The sequence below is a fragment of the Taeniopygia guttata genome, chromosome 19 (assembly GCF_048771995.1).
Source record: "Taeniopygia guttata chromosome 19, bTaeGut7.mat, whole genome shotgun sequence".
NCBI classification, from domain to species: domain Eukaryota; kingdom Metazoa; phylum Chordata; class Aves; order Passeriformes; family Estrildidae; genus Taeniopygia; species Taeniopygia guttata.
The window spans coordinates 7,161,353-7,182,012 of NC_133044.1; the positions used below are offsets into that span (position 1 = coordinate 7,161,353).

General features: G+C 39.9%; 1 protein-coding gene across 2 annotated transcripts in view; it reads right to left on the reverse strand.

Moving 5' to 3' along the window:
* Nucleotides 1-2,333: 2,333 nt before the first annotated feature.
* ZZEF1 (zinc finger ZZ-type and EF-hand domain containing 1) overlaps nt 2,334-20,660 on the reverse strand; it is a 56,664-nt gene continuing 38,337 nt past the window's right edge. For both annotated transcript variants that reach the window (XM_030288301.4, XM_012568623.5), the window contains exons 40-55: nt 20,307-20,584; nt 19,076-19,250; nt 18,418-18,550; nt 17,238-17,434; nt 16,554-16,673; nt 15,462-15,650; nt 14,997-15,097; nt 14,368-14,503; nt 13,046-13,405; nt 11,052-11,195; nt 10,043-10,211; nt 8,107-8,205; nt 7,192-7,357; nt 6,396-6,546; nt 5,857-5,928; nt 2,334-5,378 (exon numbers count right to left, since the gene is read on the reverse strand). In XM_030288301.4, the coding sequence (XP_030144161.4) occupies nt 5,304-5,378; nt 5,857-5,928; nt 6,396-6,546; nt 7,192-7,357; nt 8,107-8,205; nt 10,043-10,211; nt 11,052-11,195; nt 13,046-13,405; nt 14,368-14,503; nt 14,997-15,097; nt 15,462-15,650; nt 16,554-16,673; nt 17,238-17,434; nt 18,418-18,550; nt 19,076-19,250; nt 20,307-20,584 (2,565 nt within the window). In that variant the 3' untranslated portion in view covers nt 2,334-5,303. The remainder of the gene's footprint in view (nt 5,379-5,856; nt 5,929-6,395; nt 6,547-7,191; nt 7,358-8,106; nt 8,206-10,042; nt 10,212-11,051; nt 11,196-13,045; nt 13,406-14,367; nt 14,504-14,996; nt 15,098-15,461; nt 15,651-16,553; nt 16,674-17,237; nt 17,435-18,417; nt 18,551-19,075; nt 19,251-20,306; nt 20,585-20,660) is intronic.

Below are 20,660 nucleotides of genomic sequence, written 5' to 3' on the forward strand. Positions count from 1 at the left end.
GGGACACCTCCCACTATCACAGGTTGCTCCAAGCCCTGTCCAGCCTGGCCTTGGGCACTTGCAGGGATCCAGGGGCAGCCACAGCTGCTCTGGGCAGCCTGTGACTCGTTATACAGAGCTAAGAAGAATTGAGTGTGGCCTTACCAACACCTGGATGTGATGATCCAGCTGTGAGGAGATGCCAATAAAGTGTTTTGGAAATGAGCCCCTAAGAGAAGAACTGACAAACATTTGCAGGCACTTCCATTCACATCTCCTTAGGTTTTATAAAACTGACTTTTTCCATGCAACGCAAGTTTAAATATTTGTTATTTGCACTGCAAATGTTAAGGAAAAAAACTCCAAAATGCAATAAGATTTATGCAGTAAGATTATGGAAAGTCAGACAGTAAAGTGGGGAATGGAAAGAAGAAACCAGCTGAAAAAAAAAAAAAATTCATTGCTGTTGTCAGAAAAGGATTAGAAGGAAAAACTCCCCAGCCAAATGCTCAGTGCTTGTGAGGAAAGACCCCATCTTTGACACAGACCAGTTATCTCTTCTCCCCCTCTTTCCCATGCTCCCTAAATCCAAACATTGATTTTTTTTTTTTATATTCAAGGAATAGGAATATCTAAATGCTAAGTACCACTACAAAACCGCCCAAGATTCCCAACTATTTATCAGGAATGCTTGTGGATGTTTCCAGTTGGAGATAAAAGAGAGTTTGGGTTTTTTTTGTCCCAAGTATTTATTCCTGCATACCCACATGTGAGGGCCACTGCAGTCTGGGCTGGAGCTGGTACCAGCTTTGTATTATTTGTTCTTTCTTAGGTAAAAATCAGGAAAGATTTTACTGCAGAATAGACCTGATTACATTAGCCCTGACCATCATGGAAAGAATGAGCTTTAATCTCACTTCCTTCACCTCTTACTTATTCACAGTGGATTTCTCTCTTATTCACTTGAATCAGAGTTGACTACTTTGCTTTAAAAGCAGAGCTGAGGTGGTTCAGACTTCAGTTTCCCCCTACAAAACCCTGTTTTTTTCCTGTTTTTCCAGGCCATGTTACCAACAGACATTCTTTGTTCCAGTTATTATCCAGCCCAGCCTCCTGGTCCAGTGCTGAAAACCAACCTCTTTACATACACTAATGTGTTTTCCAACATTCTAGAGCTTTCCCTAAAGGCCAGGACATGCTTTTCAAGGCTCCCACGGTTGTGGTTTTGTCCCCTGGAAACAGGAATTATGCTTGTCCTGGTGCTTCCCCAGCAGACTCAACATCATTCACTTCAGGTTGGATTCACCATTGAAAAGGGGAAGGAGTAAATCAGATTATCGAGATTTTTCTGCCCCAGTGTGCCCAGATTTCACAGCATGGTATTCCAGGGATTATTCCAGGTTTAAAATGGTATAAACAGGCAGGTATTTGTGAAGGTACAAAACTCACTGCAAATACCAGACCTGAGCTGGGCTGTGAAAACAGAAGGATTGGGCCAGTTCTGTTTTAAACACAGCTCAGCCTTCTCCTAAAAGCAGATTTTTAAAGTCACCCACCTCTCAGCTAACTTGCAGCCTACTTTTGATCTCTTGGAAGAAAACCAGTCATGAAGAACTTGACCTGAAAAGCAGATCCAAAGTGCTACAGATGTACCCTCTGTTACATTCCAGTGCCTGGCCCCATGCTACATTTCAGAGCAATTACACTGAATTTTTTTCAGGTTTATCCTCTGAATCCTCAAACCTCAGGGAACAGTCCTTGCTCTCCCACACCCTCACAATCCTATTATTTATTTGTGTTTAATAAAATTTCCTCATTAGAACATTCTCCAAGGAAACAATTTGCAGCTTTAGGCAAATACAGGAAGATGTTGACTTGACACAGCTCTTTCCTCGAGCCAAACCCAAGGCAAACAACCTTTTCAGTTAAACCCACTGGAGCAGGTAGGCACAAGAACCTCTGCTGATAAACATCACTAATTAGAATCAACACCTACTAATACAAATCTCAGCTTTACAGGAGACATCTGAGGCCTCCAGATGTGTGTTTCAGGTCTCAAAGTAAATATACACAGGCACTGAAACCAATGGATATCCACGGGAAAACTGAATTTTCAGGGTAAGGCCACTGGAATGTAAACAGCAGGGCTGGAATTTAAGAGATGACTCCAGAAGTCTGGTTCCTGCATAGCTCGATGTAATATCAGATATTTGCCAACCACATGAGGACAAGCAGGTTTGCTTACAGGCATGAAAAATGAGGGTTCCTAAGAAAAACCCTGGATCTCACTACAAACTCCAACATTAAACATTCAGTGAGCAGAGCAGAAAAACAAACAAAAAACAGACACCGTGTTGTACTTTTTTTGATTTTATAGAATTTTTACAATATATTTCTCTTCATTTGCATATTTTACCCACATCTGTAGCTTTCTTTTTACATGTTGAACTGAACTGGAATAAATCTAAAGGTCTGATATATTTTAAACAACTGATAAAAATTGCAAAGTAGTAAACCCGTAAGAAAAGAAATTATAAAACTCTTGTTTTTAAGTGTTTAATGAAAGCAAGTCAAATGTATCATTAGGAACAATATGATTTGTTTTAAACACATCATAGGTGATTCAGGCAGGACAACTTTTTTAGTTTTTCTTATATTAGGCACATTTTTTTTCATCATACCTGTTTTCCAGACAGTTTTATACAATTCAATAGCATCATTCACATCCACTTAGAACTTCTGCATAATTTTCAAAACGTGATTGATCATGAATATTCATTATTGGTATTCTATTCCTTTTTCTTTAGCGCTACCAGAAGGAAAAAAAATAATCAGTGTTTCTTGTCTGTTTAAAAATCCATAATTAATGATTTGAGTTATAAGGCAGCAACAGATTCAGTGTCAACTCAGGTCACAGTCCTTCAGTTCCATCTAGTGGGTAGAAATTATATTTAGTGGACACTGTTCCTAGACAGTTCCTTCAGGGCAAGATGACTGACTCACGAGGCCAGTCACTGCTGGTAGAGTAAGTTGAGTGGTAATGCCTAGCAAGGAATTCTGGCCACTCCTGTGTCATCCTTGCAGCCTCATGTCTTCATCCAGAAAGCAAAAGGACAGTCCAACAGAAAAAAAAACGTGACTGTGACAGAGCTGTGACAGATTCTATGAATGGTTTATTTACAGTCTTCATCCCTGATGTGAGAAAAGAAAAATCCTTCTTTGACTGACAGGGCTGATGTCAGCAGCTGCACAGCTCAGCACAGCAGCCCAGTGCAGATCTGTGATTCCTCAGCCATGGATGCCCACAGAGGCAGTGAAGAGGAAATCCTCCTGCTCCAGAGAAGCAATTTCCAAGTGCTCACCTGCCCCATCCACCTGACTCCCTAACATCAGTTTAGGAACATCTCCTTCTGCTGGAGCAGCTCCCTCTGCCCAGGATCTGTTCAGCAATGAGAAGGTGTGAAGCACTTGGCTCCCCAGGGATCTCTGCCAGCCCAGAGGGAGGCTGCAAACTCAAACACCTTGTGTGGGAACAGCATGATCCGTGCATTAAAGGTACACCACAATCTTGATAATTCCCTTCCCATCCTGATGTCTTTAAGGAAATCAACTCATGATGCTCAAGGAGGGCTTTCAGAGCAGCATCTCTCTGCTTCCTCTCAGTCTTTCACAATATACTACACTTTTCCTGAACCCTGGCATTCTCATTTGCTAAGAGAGCCACTCCATCCCTGAAAGCATGGTGCTACTTGGTCTTCAGTTTTAAGTCTTTCAAGCAGAATAATCCCATTCTGATTCAAGCACTCGCTGTGCACTCACTTGGCTGAACAGAAATCAAAACAAAACTTTACAGCACAAGAGGCCATCAAAAAAAAAATCCAAGGGATGTATTACTGCATGCTTCCCTCTCAGAGGGAGATTGGGCCACCCTGACACTCCAGCCCCAGCTGAGAAGACCATCAGTTCAGAGGACACTCCCCAAAGCAGGGCTCCTGTGCACTGGTATTTGGACACCACTCACATTTTGGACAAGCAGGGTCAATAAATACATTTCCTTCTGACAGAGCCACTGCTTCACACAACTTACATTCAATTACTATTAGAGCTTTTGGCTGCTTTTTTTTTTTTTTTTTTTCTATTCTCCAGTATTGGGGTGAAGAAGCAAAGAAGAAAATATTTAGCATTAAAAGTAATCTGAATTTATAATTGACAACACCAGCTCTACAAACTGTGCAGTGGTACACAAAATACACCCCCAAATCTTTCTGTATTCTTTTTAGCTCTTTGGAAAGGGAATAACCAATATAGCTGTGCAGGAAGAAAGCAAATTTATTGCAGCACAGAAGATCTGCAATTCGTTCCATGTTCACTAAGAGAAATGTAGTTATTGCTCTGTAAAATAAGAGTGGATTGATCATTAACCCCACCCTGAGTGCTGGGAGTCTGAGATCCCAACATTGCCAAGGACCTCCTAAGCCACTAATATCAAAGTAACTGAAAATTTCTTCTCATGATTTCTTGTAAATATGTGATTTTTCAGAAATAGGTAAGTTCTTCAAGTCTTCATATCACCAGTGCCTTGTGACTGAAGGCCAGCCTTTGCTCTCTGCACTATAATAATGGGCTATTTGGAATAATACATTGGAGATAAAGCAAGGAAAGAACAGGTGACCCAAAAAACAGGAGAAACATAAAGCTCTTGCCCGAGGATGCTGTGAAACTGGAATCCTTCAATTGCTTTGCAAATCACCCACAATTTGTTTTACAACCTGTAGTTTAGTAAGAATTGAAATCCTTTTCCTTGGGAAGTAGCCTCCAAAGCAAAAATGACAGGATTCAAGTGTGGACCATTGCTGCAGCAGCCACCAGACTGTGGTTTGCCTGTTTCACTCTGAAGATGTACAACAGATGCTGTTGAAGGCATCACCCCGAGTTCAGCACTATTTTCCCAAGCTGACATGTTTCATGGATCAAGTTTCCTCAGGAGCAGATGATACAAACGTGGGGGCCTTCCATTCTCACACTTCAGCTACCTTCTTTACTTTGCTTCCTCTGAATAAAAAACAATATTGTTCTGTTTACTCTAACATGCTACAATATGTGCATACATAACTGTAGGCGACGCATGAGTTACTTCAGGATGTGCTTTTTCGTTGAAGTGCGCTGTTACTTTTACAAATTCTACATCAAGGTGGAAGGAAGGAAGGCTGCAGAGTGCTCATACACTGAAGCTGAAGGAACTTCTCCTGAATGGAGTTAAGATGTTTGTTCCCATGTCCAATGGACAAACTACTCTATCCCATGCACTCCGGCCTGAGCCAGTATTAAACATTCCAGAAACTTGTTGATTTGTTTGGATAGTTAATGGCAAGGCTGATAGCAGCAATGTTTTTCAGGGCCTAGAAGAGAAAAGGAAAAACAAAGTCACACCAAATATTCTCCTCAAGCCCAAAGTGTAAAGAAATCATATGAAACTAAGCAGAAAGAGAAACCTAGAATCATGGACTGGTTTGGGTTGGGAGGGACCTTAAATATTATTTCATTCCACCCCTGCCATGGCCAGCGACACTTTCCACTACCCCAGGCTGCTCCAAGCCCTGTCCAACCTGGCCTTGGACACTTCCAGGGATGGGGCAGCCACCGCTGCTTTGGGAAGCCCGTGCCAGGGCCTCACCACCCTCATAGAAGAATTTCTTCCCAATATCCTAGAAAAGCATTTGTGCAAAGTTCACTCACAACTTTCAGAGGCTGTCAAGGTATGGTAATAGGCAAGTACATTTATATCTCTTTTATAAACTCCACTGGGCAATGAGAAATCATCCAGTGTCTGCCACAAAGATCCCAGACCCACCCAGCCCTGGGGCTGTGCAATCCTACCTGTGCTGTGCAGTGATGAAGATGATCTTCAGTATTTAAGGCAAGCAAATACTCCTGTAGAGATCCAAGCTCCTGTGGCCAGAAAACATGCAATGAACACCAATGTTTCTACCAAAGATGGTATTGTACTAATTAACATTAAAATGCTGATCATTAGAGTCTCCAAGAACTGCACACCAGACTCTCCCAAACTAGAGCACAGTTTGTGATCATAGAAACGAGCTCATGACATATTTAAAAGTTCAAAAGCAATTCTACGAAAACCACATGCAAATACCTTTAAATTAATTATTAAACCAGAATTGCTCTCAGAATAAACAGTTGCTTTATGGCCTTAATAGTCATGGCTATCACTTTAAGTCCAATGATGGATAAGGTAACAGAATTCCCCTCTAATTAGGACTTGCTGCCACACTCCATAAGTGAAAGTTATTAATGTTTCTGTAGCTCTGAGGGATAAAGGAAAACTGCATTTAGTGTAAAACTCTGTAATTCTCAGCATTGAGGAAAGGAGGGATAGAAACACAGGAACAGCTTACAGTAACTCTGTTTTCTGTGACAAAGAAGAGTTCTGCCAGTGCACGATGAAGAGGAAGGAGGATACCGGGCTTGGCTGAGTCGTGACATGAGTTGTTTTCCATGTGGGTGAAGAGCTGCCAAAGTGGCTTCAATAAGGTGAGGTCACAGTCCCTGAGAAAAAAAGTAATTTAAATGAAATTGTGATGCAATAGTGAGCAACTACTGTGCGCATTTCTGGAAATGGAGAGGGGAAATCAAACCAAATCAAATTTAAGAGAACAAAACTATAAATTTGTGACAGTTAACAACAAAAAAAACCCCACTTTGCTAAATGCTCTTGTATCTAGAAATACTCATGCCATACACACATAAGCTTAAAGACACATATCCCTTCTAAAACCCAATTACAGGCGTAGTGGTACAACTGAAAATAATCATTTAGAAGCTATTTACTTTACAGAGAATCAGATCATCACTTCACCAGATTATTATTTCATCCTTACCTTAATTCTACAGTATAACTAATACAAAGAGAATAAATTTCTAGAAGATTAATTGAAATCTACCTTTGTCCTGTTTTCTGTTTATTTTTTTTATTTATAATGACATTTGAATTCATTAGACTTCTTTAAATGCCAGCAAAGATGGGGGGCCAAAACATCCCTGCTATCAAAGCACTGTAAATTGCATCTGACAGTCAAATTAAGAAAACCTGCTTGGAACCACAGGGGGTTTTTTGCTTCAAAATAATATCAGTTTAGTGCCTTTTTGTTGGCTTGTCCTTGCCACAGGTGCAGGAGTGGAGCAGGCACTCACCCCTGGCTGCTGCACTGCACGATCTTCAGGAGCAGGTGGATGGCCTTGAGGCGCTGGTGACCCGTCTGGCGACACGCCACCCCCACCTGCCACTCCCAGATCTTGGCCAGAGGAAGGTGAGGAATTACCCTTTCCTCAGACAGCATCTGCTTTAGAATTTCAAACCCTAGGGAAAAAAAGAAAATTCAAACAGCTGTTCAGTTTTGTAGGACACATTCTGTTCATATAGTCAGTTTTCTCCATGCACCAAGTATTGCGAGCCAGAAATATTGAATTAAAATACCAAACAAAAATCTGAGCTAACCCTAGATTACATCCTAATGTGGCAACTCTTTTCTGAGGAAAAACTTATATAAAAATTAGAAAGAATCATATCCAAATTTAAATTTTTGCTCAAACAAGGCAAAAAAATCAAGCCCCTCACTATTACATGACAGGAAGTAGAGTTTTGCTGATAGCAAATAATCCTCAAGCCTCAATTTCATTAAAATATTTAAACTCTGAAATAAACTAACAAAACCTCTTATGCTAAAAATTAGACCCAGAACCATCCTATTTTAATGGATAACCACTTTTGAAAAATGCAATTACCATTATTTCTATTTCAAACTACAGCATTCTAGAGTGTTTACTAAATACTCTGTGTAATTACTATCATATAATGAGATCTTGGATGCAAATTACATTATTATAATTGTAATCTCCAAGTCTCTGTGAAGATTCTGTGTTTCTACCCCAAAGTCACAGGAAGTAATAGACATCAGTTGAGTTTCCACTTGAACTAAACCAATCACATTATTTCTAAGACACTGAATGCAAATTCTGAGACAAGGAAAAAGAACAATCACAGGTCTCTCAAAGCTCAGCAAAATTACTAAAACAGGCCCTTTTCAATAAATTCTGAGCATCTCTTACCTGTCTGAAACCTTCCCAGATGACCTGCTGTCACTGTAAACTTATAACCCCACTCAGTGTTGCTCATGTCAGAAGTAAATCGGTAGTAGAGCGTGTCTCCTATGTGCAGGGAAGGAAGAAAGCCCACATTAATATCTTCTGAGTTAGTTTTGCCATCTCAAATACAACTTAAATGAAAAATCTGAAATTAGTTAATCCTAGATGTCTTCGTTCAAGAGTTGGTCTTTTATTTTTTGGTAACTATGAATCACAAAGAAAAGGTGACAAAGAGGAGGCTGAAGCAAACCCACAATAGTTTTCCCTGTCTAAAGATACTGGATAGGAAGGATAATGTCTTTTACATTTTTTACTACTAAATAGAAGAAATTAAAGAAACTCCATATTCTGCATATGTAACTTCACTTTTCCAACTGTGTTACTGGATCAGTTATGATTTATGAAACAAGAGCCCCTGTACAGGCAGTCAAGTTCTTTACAACAACACTTGAATTCAGTGGACAAAAGGTACAAAATATATGAAATTAAAATTTTTACATGTCAGAAAATTAAATTGAACAGTTTTACTCCAAGGAAGAAAACTATTAAACTTAATCACTTTAAATAGAAAGACTATCAAAACATTTGACCACTTTACAATCAGGCAAAAAACATTTTAAATGTTTTTGCCATTGTGGCATCTACACCTTCAGAGATAAATCCTTGTAGTTGGCTGTAACACTACACAAAACATCTTCTTACCTACTGTGCTGTTAAAACTTTCTGCCCCATGAAAAAGTCTGTTACCCTGGGACAAGCAGGCTAGATTTCATTGGGAAGCAGAATTTTTGAAGTTTCATGAGTAAGAAAAACTTTGAAAGCATTTTTTAGGATTTAAAATGAAATATCTAAAAAAATTTTCCCTTTTTATCATGAAAGGGAGAGAGTGTTCTCTCCTACTCATAAGAGAAAGCCCTTCAATCAAATAGTAAGCCCAGAAGTCTTCAAATGTCTGGTTTCAGCTAAAACCTGCCGGAACCAAGAACCTTAATCCAGACAGCCTTGGCTGGAAATGAATTTCCAGAAGGTGAAGCTCAAGTTTCACAGCCAAGGCTGCTCTAAACAATGAGCTTTGAAGCTCAGCTCCTTGGCAAACCTTGGCAACTATTAGGGATGAAAAAGAAGACAGAATTTCACAAAAATCTAAAATATTTCTACAGAACATACATTTGCTTTTACCAAGTACCTTGCAACCCCAAACCAACACCTTGTAACCCAAACTGGTTTGCTAAGGAAGTTCCTAAATCTCTTTACAGGTGCTGACAGTCCTTGAAGTCAAGAGCTTCCTGCAGTGCCCCTGTGCTCAGTGGGTTAAAGCAGTTAAAATCAGAAGCAGGGGACTGTGCAGTCCTTGAGCTCTCTGGCATTTGCTCCTCACTGTGCTCTCACAAATGTGCTTAGAGAATCCAGAGTGCAGCTGGCAGTCAAACCTTGGGTTCCTTCCAGCTGTGCTCTGTGGCACCAGCTGGAGCCAAGGTGCTGGCACTGGCTCTCTTTGCTCAGAGCAGCAGCAGAACACAGAGACAGAGATAAGCATATCTTTTCTTTTTTTTAAATAAAAAACCATGCTTCCTGTGGAAAGTAAGACAAGGCATAAACAATGTAAGTGAATACTGTGCAGAACAAGGACTGTGTTGGAACAGAATCAAGATCAAATTTGTTTCCAGTAGCTGAGTGCATGCTTTGAGTGAGCGGTGGAAAGAAAAGGTCACAGCACAACAACAGATAAGCCACTTTGCAGAAACAAATGCAAGAGCAGCACGTCAGAGCAAACAGAGTAGGACAAGGAAAGGACTGGCTTTTTCCCTACACATCTCAGGAACATCCACATTTAACTCACGAGGAGTTTCTCTCAGCAGCCCCAGCCATACCCTACATTCCCTTGATCAGTCATATTCACCTGGAAGCTCGAAGTCAGTCCATTTCTGTGGAGAGCCACTGAAGCTGTGCCGGTCCTGCTGGAAGTCACTGCTGCTGGACATGAGCAGCTCATCACAGCCCTCCTCGGTGTTACACTGAGAGTCAAACTTGATGGAGAGGTAGATAGCACCAGGAATGTGAACTTTATCCTGAGAAATAAACACAGCAGCTTTGTGTCCTGTCACACTCTACTGCCCACAACTGACTTAACTTTCACTACACAAACAAGGGAGATATAAAAAGTATTATAGCATCTCTGTGAGTTTTTCACTTTGATATTTTACCCTCAGCTAATTTAATAAATGTAAAGCATGGCCTATTGTTCACATTAGCTGTTAAGCATGTAAAATGAATTGCCAGCAATGCCTTCCTTTTTCAAAAGCAGTAATTGTTGCTGATATTGATCTTGCTGCCAGAACCTAAGGGGTTATATGCATTTTAAAAATAAAAATCAGAAAAGTCAGAGCAGCAGGGAAATTAAAAATCCCAGGACTGTCCAAAGGCAATAATTGCTTACCAAACTGTATCAGAAAAATGCTATCAAACAGTATCAAGAGAAGAAAATTAGAAACTCTTTGTGTCAGGGAAAGAGTCTAAAATGAGAAATACAAGAAAAAAGACACCACTCCTGCTTTCATCTAAGGGATTAACAGGCCAACTGAAACAAATCTTTGGAAGGAAGGGTAGAAACATTTGTTCATTAAGGCCTTGAAACCATTAACAAATCTTCAAATAGATGCACAGTAAAACCAAGTAAGTTATGTATTTTTCATATGATTGAATTAGAATTACATTAAAGTGCTTGACTGAACACATTGCTTTGCAGGACAAGGCCTGAGTTATCTGACATCAGCCTTTTCCAAGGAAGACTGAACAGACTTCACAGGTGCTTCAAGCACAGATATCCATGTGGAAGTCTGAGAGGCTTCTGCTCCAAGCCCTGGGTGATTCCTGCTTCAAGTCATGCCTGCAATCCATGCCTGCCCTACCTCGAAGTTGGTGTTGTTGTTGTAAGGATGCCGAGACTCTCGCATCTGCACGGCCATCCCTGGCTCCTCCATGAACTGACAGGCTGTCAGGGCCATGGTCCCCAGCATGCTCTCCTTGCACCCATGCAGCACTTTCTGCAGAATCTGGGGAGAGAAAAATCACGGAAATATAATCTGCTGTCAAAAGAACATTTACAACTACACATTCTGATGGCTGACACAAGCCATGTCCAAGCCACGCAGGAGTTTGGAAGAGGGAATCAAGGAACCAGCAAGAAACAAGATAAATTCAGAAATTATGCCTGCAAGTGTCATCTCCATAAGCAAAAAAGATTTCACTCTGTCTTCTGTTCTAGACCTTTCATTCTTTATTTGATAAAAACATGACTGATATTAGCCATGGCTCTTCAAACTGCTAGAATCAAGGCTAATCCGTAAAGTAATTAACAAGAAATTAAAGCTGTAATCAAATGAGATAAACAACTTTGTTAACATACTAAACAGGCTCCTTTAGCTTCACAGGTTTTGATTTAAATAGAATATGTCATGTATTTCAGCCTTCAAAAAAAAAAAAAGTACAACTCTGCATAAGAAATGAAAAAGTATCAATTAGATGGCTGAAGTTTTGAAAGCAGTAGATGTAAGTTCTGTGTGTTTAAAACTACCCTAAAATGCCCTTTAATCTATAAGGACACACTAAAAATAATTCAGAACCACCTGAGTCTCCTTTTTTCTTATTTTTATAACAGTGCATAAAAGCCTGAATCCAGGAATTCTGTTACTTGAGCTCTTTCAGGTCATCAGAGCAACTCATTAAGGCCATGTCTTCACCTGTCATCTCCTAAGTCCTCCTGTAAAATGTAATACAGCAGCTCAGGCTAGCAGGTTCACCTCCAGATTTCTTGGGAAAAGGAGCTCAAAAAACAAAGGCAGCACGTAGCAGTTAGCTGAATGCACTCTTTGCCTTGCACTTGCTGAACAGCCTAAGACAAAGGCTAGGTTTTTGCATTTAATATGCCTTAATAGATTTTATTCTATCAGTTCATCCTGCCCTTTTCAGAACCCATAAAAACACCCTGGGGCAACAATTTCCATGACTTACTGTGTCAAGAGCCTGTTCTTTTGGTTTGTTTTGGACCTGCCACTTATTACCTTAATCTGACACTCCTTTGTTTTCTTACTGGGAGGGCCGGTGAATAATACTTACTGTTAACTTTTGCATGCTATTTACTGCTTTAAATCTACAGAGAAAGAGGAACAGACTTTTCCATTACTCCTTCTCCCTCAATGTCCCACAGGGGAAAGATCCAGAATGAAGAAAACCAGTTGGTTCCTCATACTGAAGTAATTCTGTAGCTGCAATAATCCCTGCCATTCTTTTCTAGGCCTCTTCCAGTTGTACTGCATCTTATTTTAATTTTTTATGAGATGAGGGAGTCACTGCAGTCCAAAAGAGTGCATAGTATTGGTTCAATGGCATATCAATGCCTTCTGCTTTATTTTTCATTCCCTTTTTGAAGATTCCCAGCACTTGATTTGCTTTGACTGCTGTGCAGCCTTGAGCTGACACTTTCATTACAACATTCTATTTTAATTCTAAGATCACTTCCACCACCAGCTCATCAGTGGAGTAGCAGATATTACAATATACACATTGAGATCTAAGAAAAAGCAGCCTTTAAAAGGCACTGCCTATTTTACCAATTTCTCTAGATTACCATCTATATTGTCTATTTTCAAACCAGACTGCCCATTTTACCAGTTTCTCTTTCATAACTGAAACAGCTCTCTCTACACAGCTAGTTTTTTTCATTTTCTGTTAATAAGACCAGCACATCAAGACTCTGACAGATTCCAACTGCTTTTTCAGAACTAATTTAAATTTTGGAGTTTCAATTTAGTTGAAAAAAGGAACTGCAAGTAGTTCTGTTACTCAGAGTCTCGTGGCATGTGGGCACAGGTTTTGTTCACATGCCTGAATGAAATCCACTTACTTTTTCCCATAGCTGCTTCTCCTCTAGCTGCATCAGCATGTCCAGGATGTATGTCATATGGGCTGGGCCACTGAGATCTAGGATTTCCTCATTTATTGCCACATCATCAGGCCACTCAGCTAACAAGGATGCCAGCACATGCCTGGCATACAGAACTGCAATTGCCTCATTGACACGATACAGGTAGTCCCTGACAGCCTTTTTACTCCTGGAGTCCAGCTCCTTGTGCAGGAGAATGGAGCTCTTGGTGCGTCGCTGCTTGGCATAGCTGAGCTGCAGGTCACTCTCTGTGTTGGTGATGAGCTTCTGGGCAACAGGATTGGTTTCTTCTGTTGCTTTATCACAGAGTACAGGCTTTGACTGCAAGAGAAATGCAAGTTGGAAAACAGGATGTCAGTAATTTACTGCCCTATGTTTGGATATCTGACTGGTCAAACTGCAAGCTGAATTTACAAATTAATTTGTCAAAAACCTCACAGAAGTGGGATCTCTCACACAGCTACAGATTTCCTGAGAAACATTGTTTATGTCTACACACCTCACTACACACTGATGCATTTGTGGCAACAGCAGTTAGAACTCTAACCAGAAGTGTGAACTGAAGCTCACCTACAGAGGTAAAGCCACCAAGTACCCTGAAACGAAGCAAGCTGGGAGGGACTTTTGGAGATCACTTGCTCCAAATTTGACTTAAGGCTGAGATAACTTCAAAATCAGGGCTTTGTCCAGTTAGGTTTGGACAATTTCCAGGCCTGGGTATTTCACAGCCTCTGTATAAGCTGTTGAAAGGCTTATTTTTTTTCCTTTTAATTATGTGAAACTGCTTCAGGAAGCTCCTTCCCCTTTGCTATGCAACTGTTAAACAACTGTGCTGGTGACACCACACAGCCAGCAGTGAGCCCTCAAAATAAAAAGAGCTGTGGGACCTTTTTATTGAATGCAAAACCTCAAGCTTGCAAGTGTAGTGTCTACAAGATAGATTCATTGCTTCCTTGTTCTGCTGAACTTACTGTTAGATAACAATGATATGCTAAAGCAGTAGCATGGCATAAGCTTACAGCAATGAGATACTATCTCTCTTGTGTAAGGGGAGGAAATTACAGCCTGCAATCACAATTTGTTCTCCTGATCTGGGAATCAAGTTCTTTCACTTCCTTAAGGAAGGAATAACAAGGAAGAAATACTTGCTTCTTGTACCTGCTCATTCATTTTGACATAAAACACTGATAACAGATTATTTCAGATGTATAAAAAAAAATCTCAGGCTTGAATGCCAAAATTCATTATTTTCCAACTGTTCCTTTTTGTAGAGGTGTCCATACCAAACAGGGTAAGATGATCATATCTGTATCCACTGCCTTGCAGCTCTGCTCCTCCAGCCTCAGGCGTTTGCTGGGCTGCCACTTCTGAGCCAGCGTCCGGATCCTCTCATCCGTTGTGATCACATCCCCATCAAACCTTCACAGAGGCAAAGGAAAATCAAAAACACACAACTGTGTTTCCAAAGTAATGCCAACTCAATTAGGGCAATTAAATGCAAATTAAATCTTCCCACCTTCTGTTTCGGGAAGATTAAACACTGCCTATTTTTATCATGTTAACTGTTCCCCTGTTTTAACAAGCCAAAGGATTTAAATGTTACAAAATCACTCATTTCTGTGAGAACATGGTGAGATGCTGTGAGTACCAGAAGCCACATGTAAGCTCTTGACTTTTCCTCAGTTCACAGAATTCAGAGCTTCATATGGGAGCTACCACATAGAAAAGAGCATGTGATGTGTTTCAGAAGACGGTGACTTGCTTCCATAAATACTACTTAGCAGGAGTTTATTTCCTTACTTTTTCACACATGAAAAACAAATCTTATCCTTGGAAGAATTTCTATCCAGCACTGCGAGGATTTTAGATTTTCACCCACCACTTTTTCTGCTGGACCCAGAATTTCACATACCTCTTTTGAACTTCCAGGAAAAAAGATTCTGTTCTTTTCATCTGCAGCTCATACATGGCTCGAAGAATGTGGAGAGGTGCATTAAGTGCATCGTGTGTCATCTGAGCAAGGAGCAAAAAGAAATTTAAAAACCCCTAAAAACACATTAGAGGGGAAAAGGAAAGACTGAATTTCTTTAAGGATGACCTATGCATTATTTCCCACTTTGTAGGTAGAGAATTAATGAACTTAGTATTTGGACTAATAATAATGAGAAGCAATTTAGCAAAACACTGTATAATGATTTTGTAGCATTCATTACCATAGTTCTAGTTTATTTTTTTAAAGAATGATACACTGAAATCACAGACCCACACCCTATAAATTTAAAAGGAAAACAACCATATGAATTACCAAATGTTTTATGCAACAAGCAAATGTATAATTTGCACATTTACCCAAAAGAAGGTAAACTAATTTAAATACCAGGAAGCATATTTTGGTGGCTTCATCCAGGCCCTCCAGAGGATCAAGTTTGTTCTGCTCTAAGTCAACAGGACCAACAACAGGCTGCTCCACATCTTGATCTTGTTCCCTGTCTTCCAGTTCCGTATCCTCCTGTTCAGCCAGGGAACTGATATCTTGCTTTGAGGAATACAGCATTATTGATAAAATCTACAAAGAAAAGAATATGGTGTGACAGCTGTAGGTATTATTAGTTTATTTGCAATCAGCACCTTAGAAGAACATTATGAGACCTGGACAGTGCCTAACACAAGCTATTTTACAAAGAAGCACACCTAAAAATAAAAAAACAACTCCAAAACACAAAATTAAACAATCTCCCACTTCACTAATGAGTTACACCTTCCATGCTGCTGCAAAGACAACTTCAGTGATTAGCTGAAAGTGCAAAGGAAGTTGAGAAAGTAATTATTAAACCATTTCAGTGCATCAAAGATTTGAAGATTCCAAGACAAAAACAGAGCAAAGGTGGCCATCACCAGAATGCCAGTGCTGCCCCTACACACCCTTCTCCTTTGAAAACAGCTCTTTGGCTTCATCACAGTCCTAAAAATGAATTAACACAACTCCTGCCTAAGATAAAACATAACTAATAGCTGAACCACACTTATCTTTCAGCAATTAACAACCACTGTGAAAGAATATGCTCATGTGTGCACTGATCTCCCCACCTGCACTGCAGCAAAACCTTATGCAAGTCATGCTTTTCTTTGAGATTATTTTCTAACTTGATGAATGGAACTTGAAATAACAGTCGAAATAAAATCCATACAAACAATCTGAGTAGGTGAGTAATGTCTCATTCTACAATTTTTTTCCAAATAAAATCAGATTAGTGAAAATCAGCTCCTGCTGTAATGAATTTAGTCTATTAGCCACAGGATTATGATGGGCAGAAGGAGGCAGATTCAGGGATATAGGGATATAGTTAAGTGAACATTTTTTCAGAGACTAATTAGAGATAATCTTGAGTCCCAGGAGGGCAGTGTACTGACATAACCTTTCATGCCACCATGTGAAGCCTGACTTTTTACAAAATGTCACTTTTCTTACCTCCAGGTCTCGGAGAAGCCAAGTCTTACTGAAGCCAGTTCCTTTGCTACACTTCTTCACTAGAAGTTTGAGTAAACCAGACTGAAGAAAGGCAGACTGGATCTCCTTAAAGCCATGAATCTGCACACACAGACACACACACACATAAATAACTAAAAAAGGAATAATGCATCACAGTGCTTGTGAGGTCTTGTCACACATACTTGGATGAATTTCCTGCCCAGATGAACTACACTGGGAATCCTTCCCTTTCATTTCCCTAAAATAAAAATCCCCACTTCAAATCCCTTAAGGGTATCATCTATGACGTGCACAGTGGTAACTGAGAATCTGTTTTGATCTGACACTCAAAAAAAAAAAAAGAAAAATTTCCTCTTCAAAGACTTCAAGAGTGAGAAAAGTGAGCTTCACTCCATAAAATGTTATCTCTAGGAATTTCTTCCTGAGCTCTCCTGAATGGCTGGCCCCCTCAGAGGAGAAGCAAAACAACTTCCAGCTCAGACTCACAAAAGCTATTTAAAGCCCAGCAACGTTTCCAACACCCTACACTGGGAATAAAGGGATCCAGCTGTGACAGAAATGCCCTTGTGGTAATTCCCCAGTGTGCTCAGTCAATACCCAAATTCCTGCAGCACAGGGTAAAACATGACTTTTTATTTCTCTATCATATTCTGTGTCAGGTACCTTCAGAGTTCTGTAAAGCCCCTTCAGAGCCAGTGACAAGACCCAAGTTGTTTCCACTGCCTCAGCATAGCTACTGTCCATGCTGGTCTGCAGGAGGTGGGTGGAGATGAGGACAAAGTGCTGCAGGTACTGTCTCAGCTGGGTGTGGGAATCACTGCCTTCTTGCCCACATTTCTGAATCAACTGATAGTCTTTCACTACAAGAGAGAAAAAACACAATTCACATCAAAATGTTGTAGTCATCTCTTAGTAGATATGAGTAGGTTCAGACATGAGACATCTTTACATCAATCATGTTATAATAAAGGTCTTATACAAAAATTATCTCATATTCCCTGAACAGTCAAGAAAGTATTTCATTTTTCAGTACAAGTTAAAAATCTCCAGGTCACTTTTGGCAACAGCACATATTTGCACATTAGCAGCACAGCATGCAAAGTAGCTCACATTGTATTTTACAATTAAAATGGGGAAAATTCTGACCTGCAATTGATATGATGAAATAAATACTGCTGATCTTACTGTTTAAAATGTCAACAGTTAAACAAAAATAAAAGCTTTTACATTCAAATCTTCCTTGAATATCAAAAAGCGATTTAGTCTGTTGATTTTTCCAAATGTCTTTTACACAACTTCAGTAGTCAAATCTTAGGACAACCTTTGCTTTATTAACTTCACTATATTAGGTCATACAAAGAGAAAAACCCTTGCTCCTAAAAGCCCAACTGATTTGTTATATATTAAATGTTTCACTTAGTCTCAAATTTTAGGGATATCCAAACTGGTTTTAAATTAGCAATTGTTCTAAAACATTAAGCAGAGACTTGTAAAGAGCAAGACAGAAGCACTACATAAATCTTGAAACAGAAATAACTGCTTCATCTTCATCAATAGCCTATTTCTGAGATTTCTCAATTAACAAAATGGTCTCAACAGCTTTCTAAATACTTTTCTGACTAAAGATAATTGAAGTAATTACTGCAGAAGCCTCACAGTTTGGCAGTGACCTGCAAGCAGAATTTGGTAACCTATGAGCAGAAAGTCAGGCAACTTACTAATAGTGGAATTCAAAGTGTGCAGACCAGCACAGTGGTCTAGTTAACATTTGCTTTTGGGTATCTGTAACAAACTGTAAGGAAATACTCTGTGATTCTCTGATAAAACAAAAATGTCACAGAACCTGTTTTTCTCTTTCGGGTTTTGATGTCTACAACCACTGCCCTGTTTTTCTCAGTGAAGTGCTTCAGGATAATCACATTATGAGGCTCATTAGCATTGTCCATGTACACAGAACGAGTGCCCATGCACAGCACCTGAAATGGCAGCAGAACTTCAGTTAGCATTTGGAATGCTTATTTACAAATACACAGCCATGTCTTATATTGGTTACATTTGCTTATTCTTGCTATTGTATTTTTTAGCTGAACCACTGCTTGATTCCTGGTATTTGCTGGTCTTTAGAAAACACAAGTTCAAATCTATAAAAGAAATGTCTACAACAACCAACTTAATGTTACATAGGCAATATATCAGTTATGAACATCAAGATGGAGAATGGATTGTTTTGCTTGTACAAAAGTCCTTTTAGATACTGAAACAAATGAAGCTGGTTTGCTTGTAGCAGATAAACAGGAGCCAAAGAAATGCCAAGCAAAACCAGCTCATTATTCTTCACCAGATCAACATTAATTATGCACAAGTAGAAAGATGGAACTCTGACACACAACGGGTTTTGAGAGTTTATAAAGGTTGCCCCCCATTGATGGAATCTGTAGTATTTAGAAAGAGATACCTAAAAACTTTAATTTTGTTTCCTTTAGGACTGACAGGCCACTCACCTCAGGAAAGCCAACCAGCACCAACAAAGTGAAGATGTTGGTGTGCTTTAGCTGGAAGGGCAGCTGCTTGATGCAGTGGTCAGTGAAAGCAGCAATGACAGGGTGCCACTGCGCAGAGGAGTTCAGGGAGCGCAGGATGTCTGCCATGGAGCTCGCCCAGTCCAGCCCCACACGGCTGCAAAGCAAGAGCAGGCTGCATCAGGAGGGCTCACGGCACACTCACCTGGAGCTATTCCTCCTCAGACACCATATCACTGCTAATCTGTCACAGCTGCAGCTTTCAATCTACTACAGAACTGTTTTTCCAAAGTCTTAAAGCTTTCATGCCAGCTGACACCTGAATTCTGCTTTGTTTTCCATACAGCATAAATACTATTCTGTTTTCTGAGAGTGTCTACAGTCCCAAATCAAAGTGTGCTTGAATATTGCCACTGTTAACTCTGAATTTTAGTTTAGAACTCAGAAGTTCCTGTTTGCATGGCAGCAAGAGGTTTATTTCCCATATATGTGACCACCTACTCACTCTCTGGATCACACAAACAATCTATTAAAATTCATTTTTGAGAAAATTCTTTCCCTCAGCTTCTGCTCTGGATATTCTGCCTTTAAATTTCATATGCTTTTCTATTTGTTTATGAACCTCCCTGTAAAACACAGCTACAATTAAAAGTAAGTCACATTTAACAGGCATGCCATGAATCTCAGAATGCTTGAGAACTTTCTCAGGATCTTAAAAATCTGTCCCTCCCTGCTGTTTGCAGTGCAATTTTACTTAGTGTAAAATTGCATTGGAGGTGTAAAAAACCTCTCTCTCACGTACTCTTACATAGAAGGGCCGGATCCAGAACTCAGCACTGGTGATAGTGATGTGACACACTCTCCTCCTTTCCCATGTTATACAAGAGATTTGTAACAATGTGAGAGAATGAATGTCACACAAAAAAAAGGACTGTATTTTTGGTTTTCCTCATAGTTTCCAAACCTCACTTCCTCCTCCATGACATGCTGTGTAGCTAAGCACAGGAAATTAGGCCACTCTTCAGCAGCCAGCCTTCTTGTGGAAGGAAATTAGGATTCCCACTGCTACAAAGGCTGCAGATGCTAAGCCCCTTCTATGACCAAGGTACAGGTTTAATTACCTTTCTATTAAAAAGCCTCTATGCACAAGGCATACATGAAAGAAAATTACTGTTCAGCAGAGATTAACTAATTGAGCTAAGGTAAGAAGCACCTGTCTAAACACACAGCTCCCAGACTGAACAGAAGATGAGTTGTCTTCCATCCTTCTGGCACTGTAGACCCATCTCCTGGTACAAACAAATTATGTTTGGCTGAAAGGATTTTAGTCACAGCAGCATCCACTTCTGCAGGCATAAGCCTGAGGATTAACTGGCCCAGGAGTCCCAAGGTTAAATGATAAGTTTCATTCAGGTGGCCAGCATTTGAGATTACAACATGAAACATCAGTGGAAGTATTTGTTCCAGGTTGATCAGAGACATTGTGAAGCCCTGCAGAGAGAGAAAAATCTCAGTGAAGCAGGGAAAGAAAACAAGATTTTTAGTCAAAATCAGCACATGAAAAGCT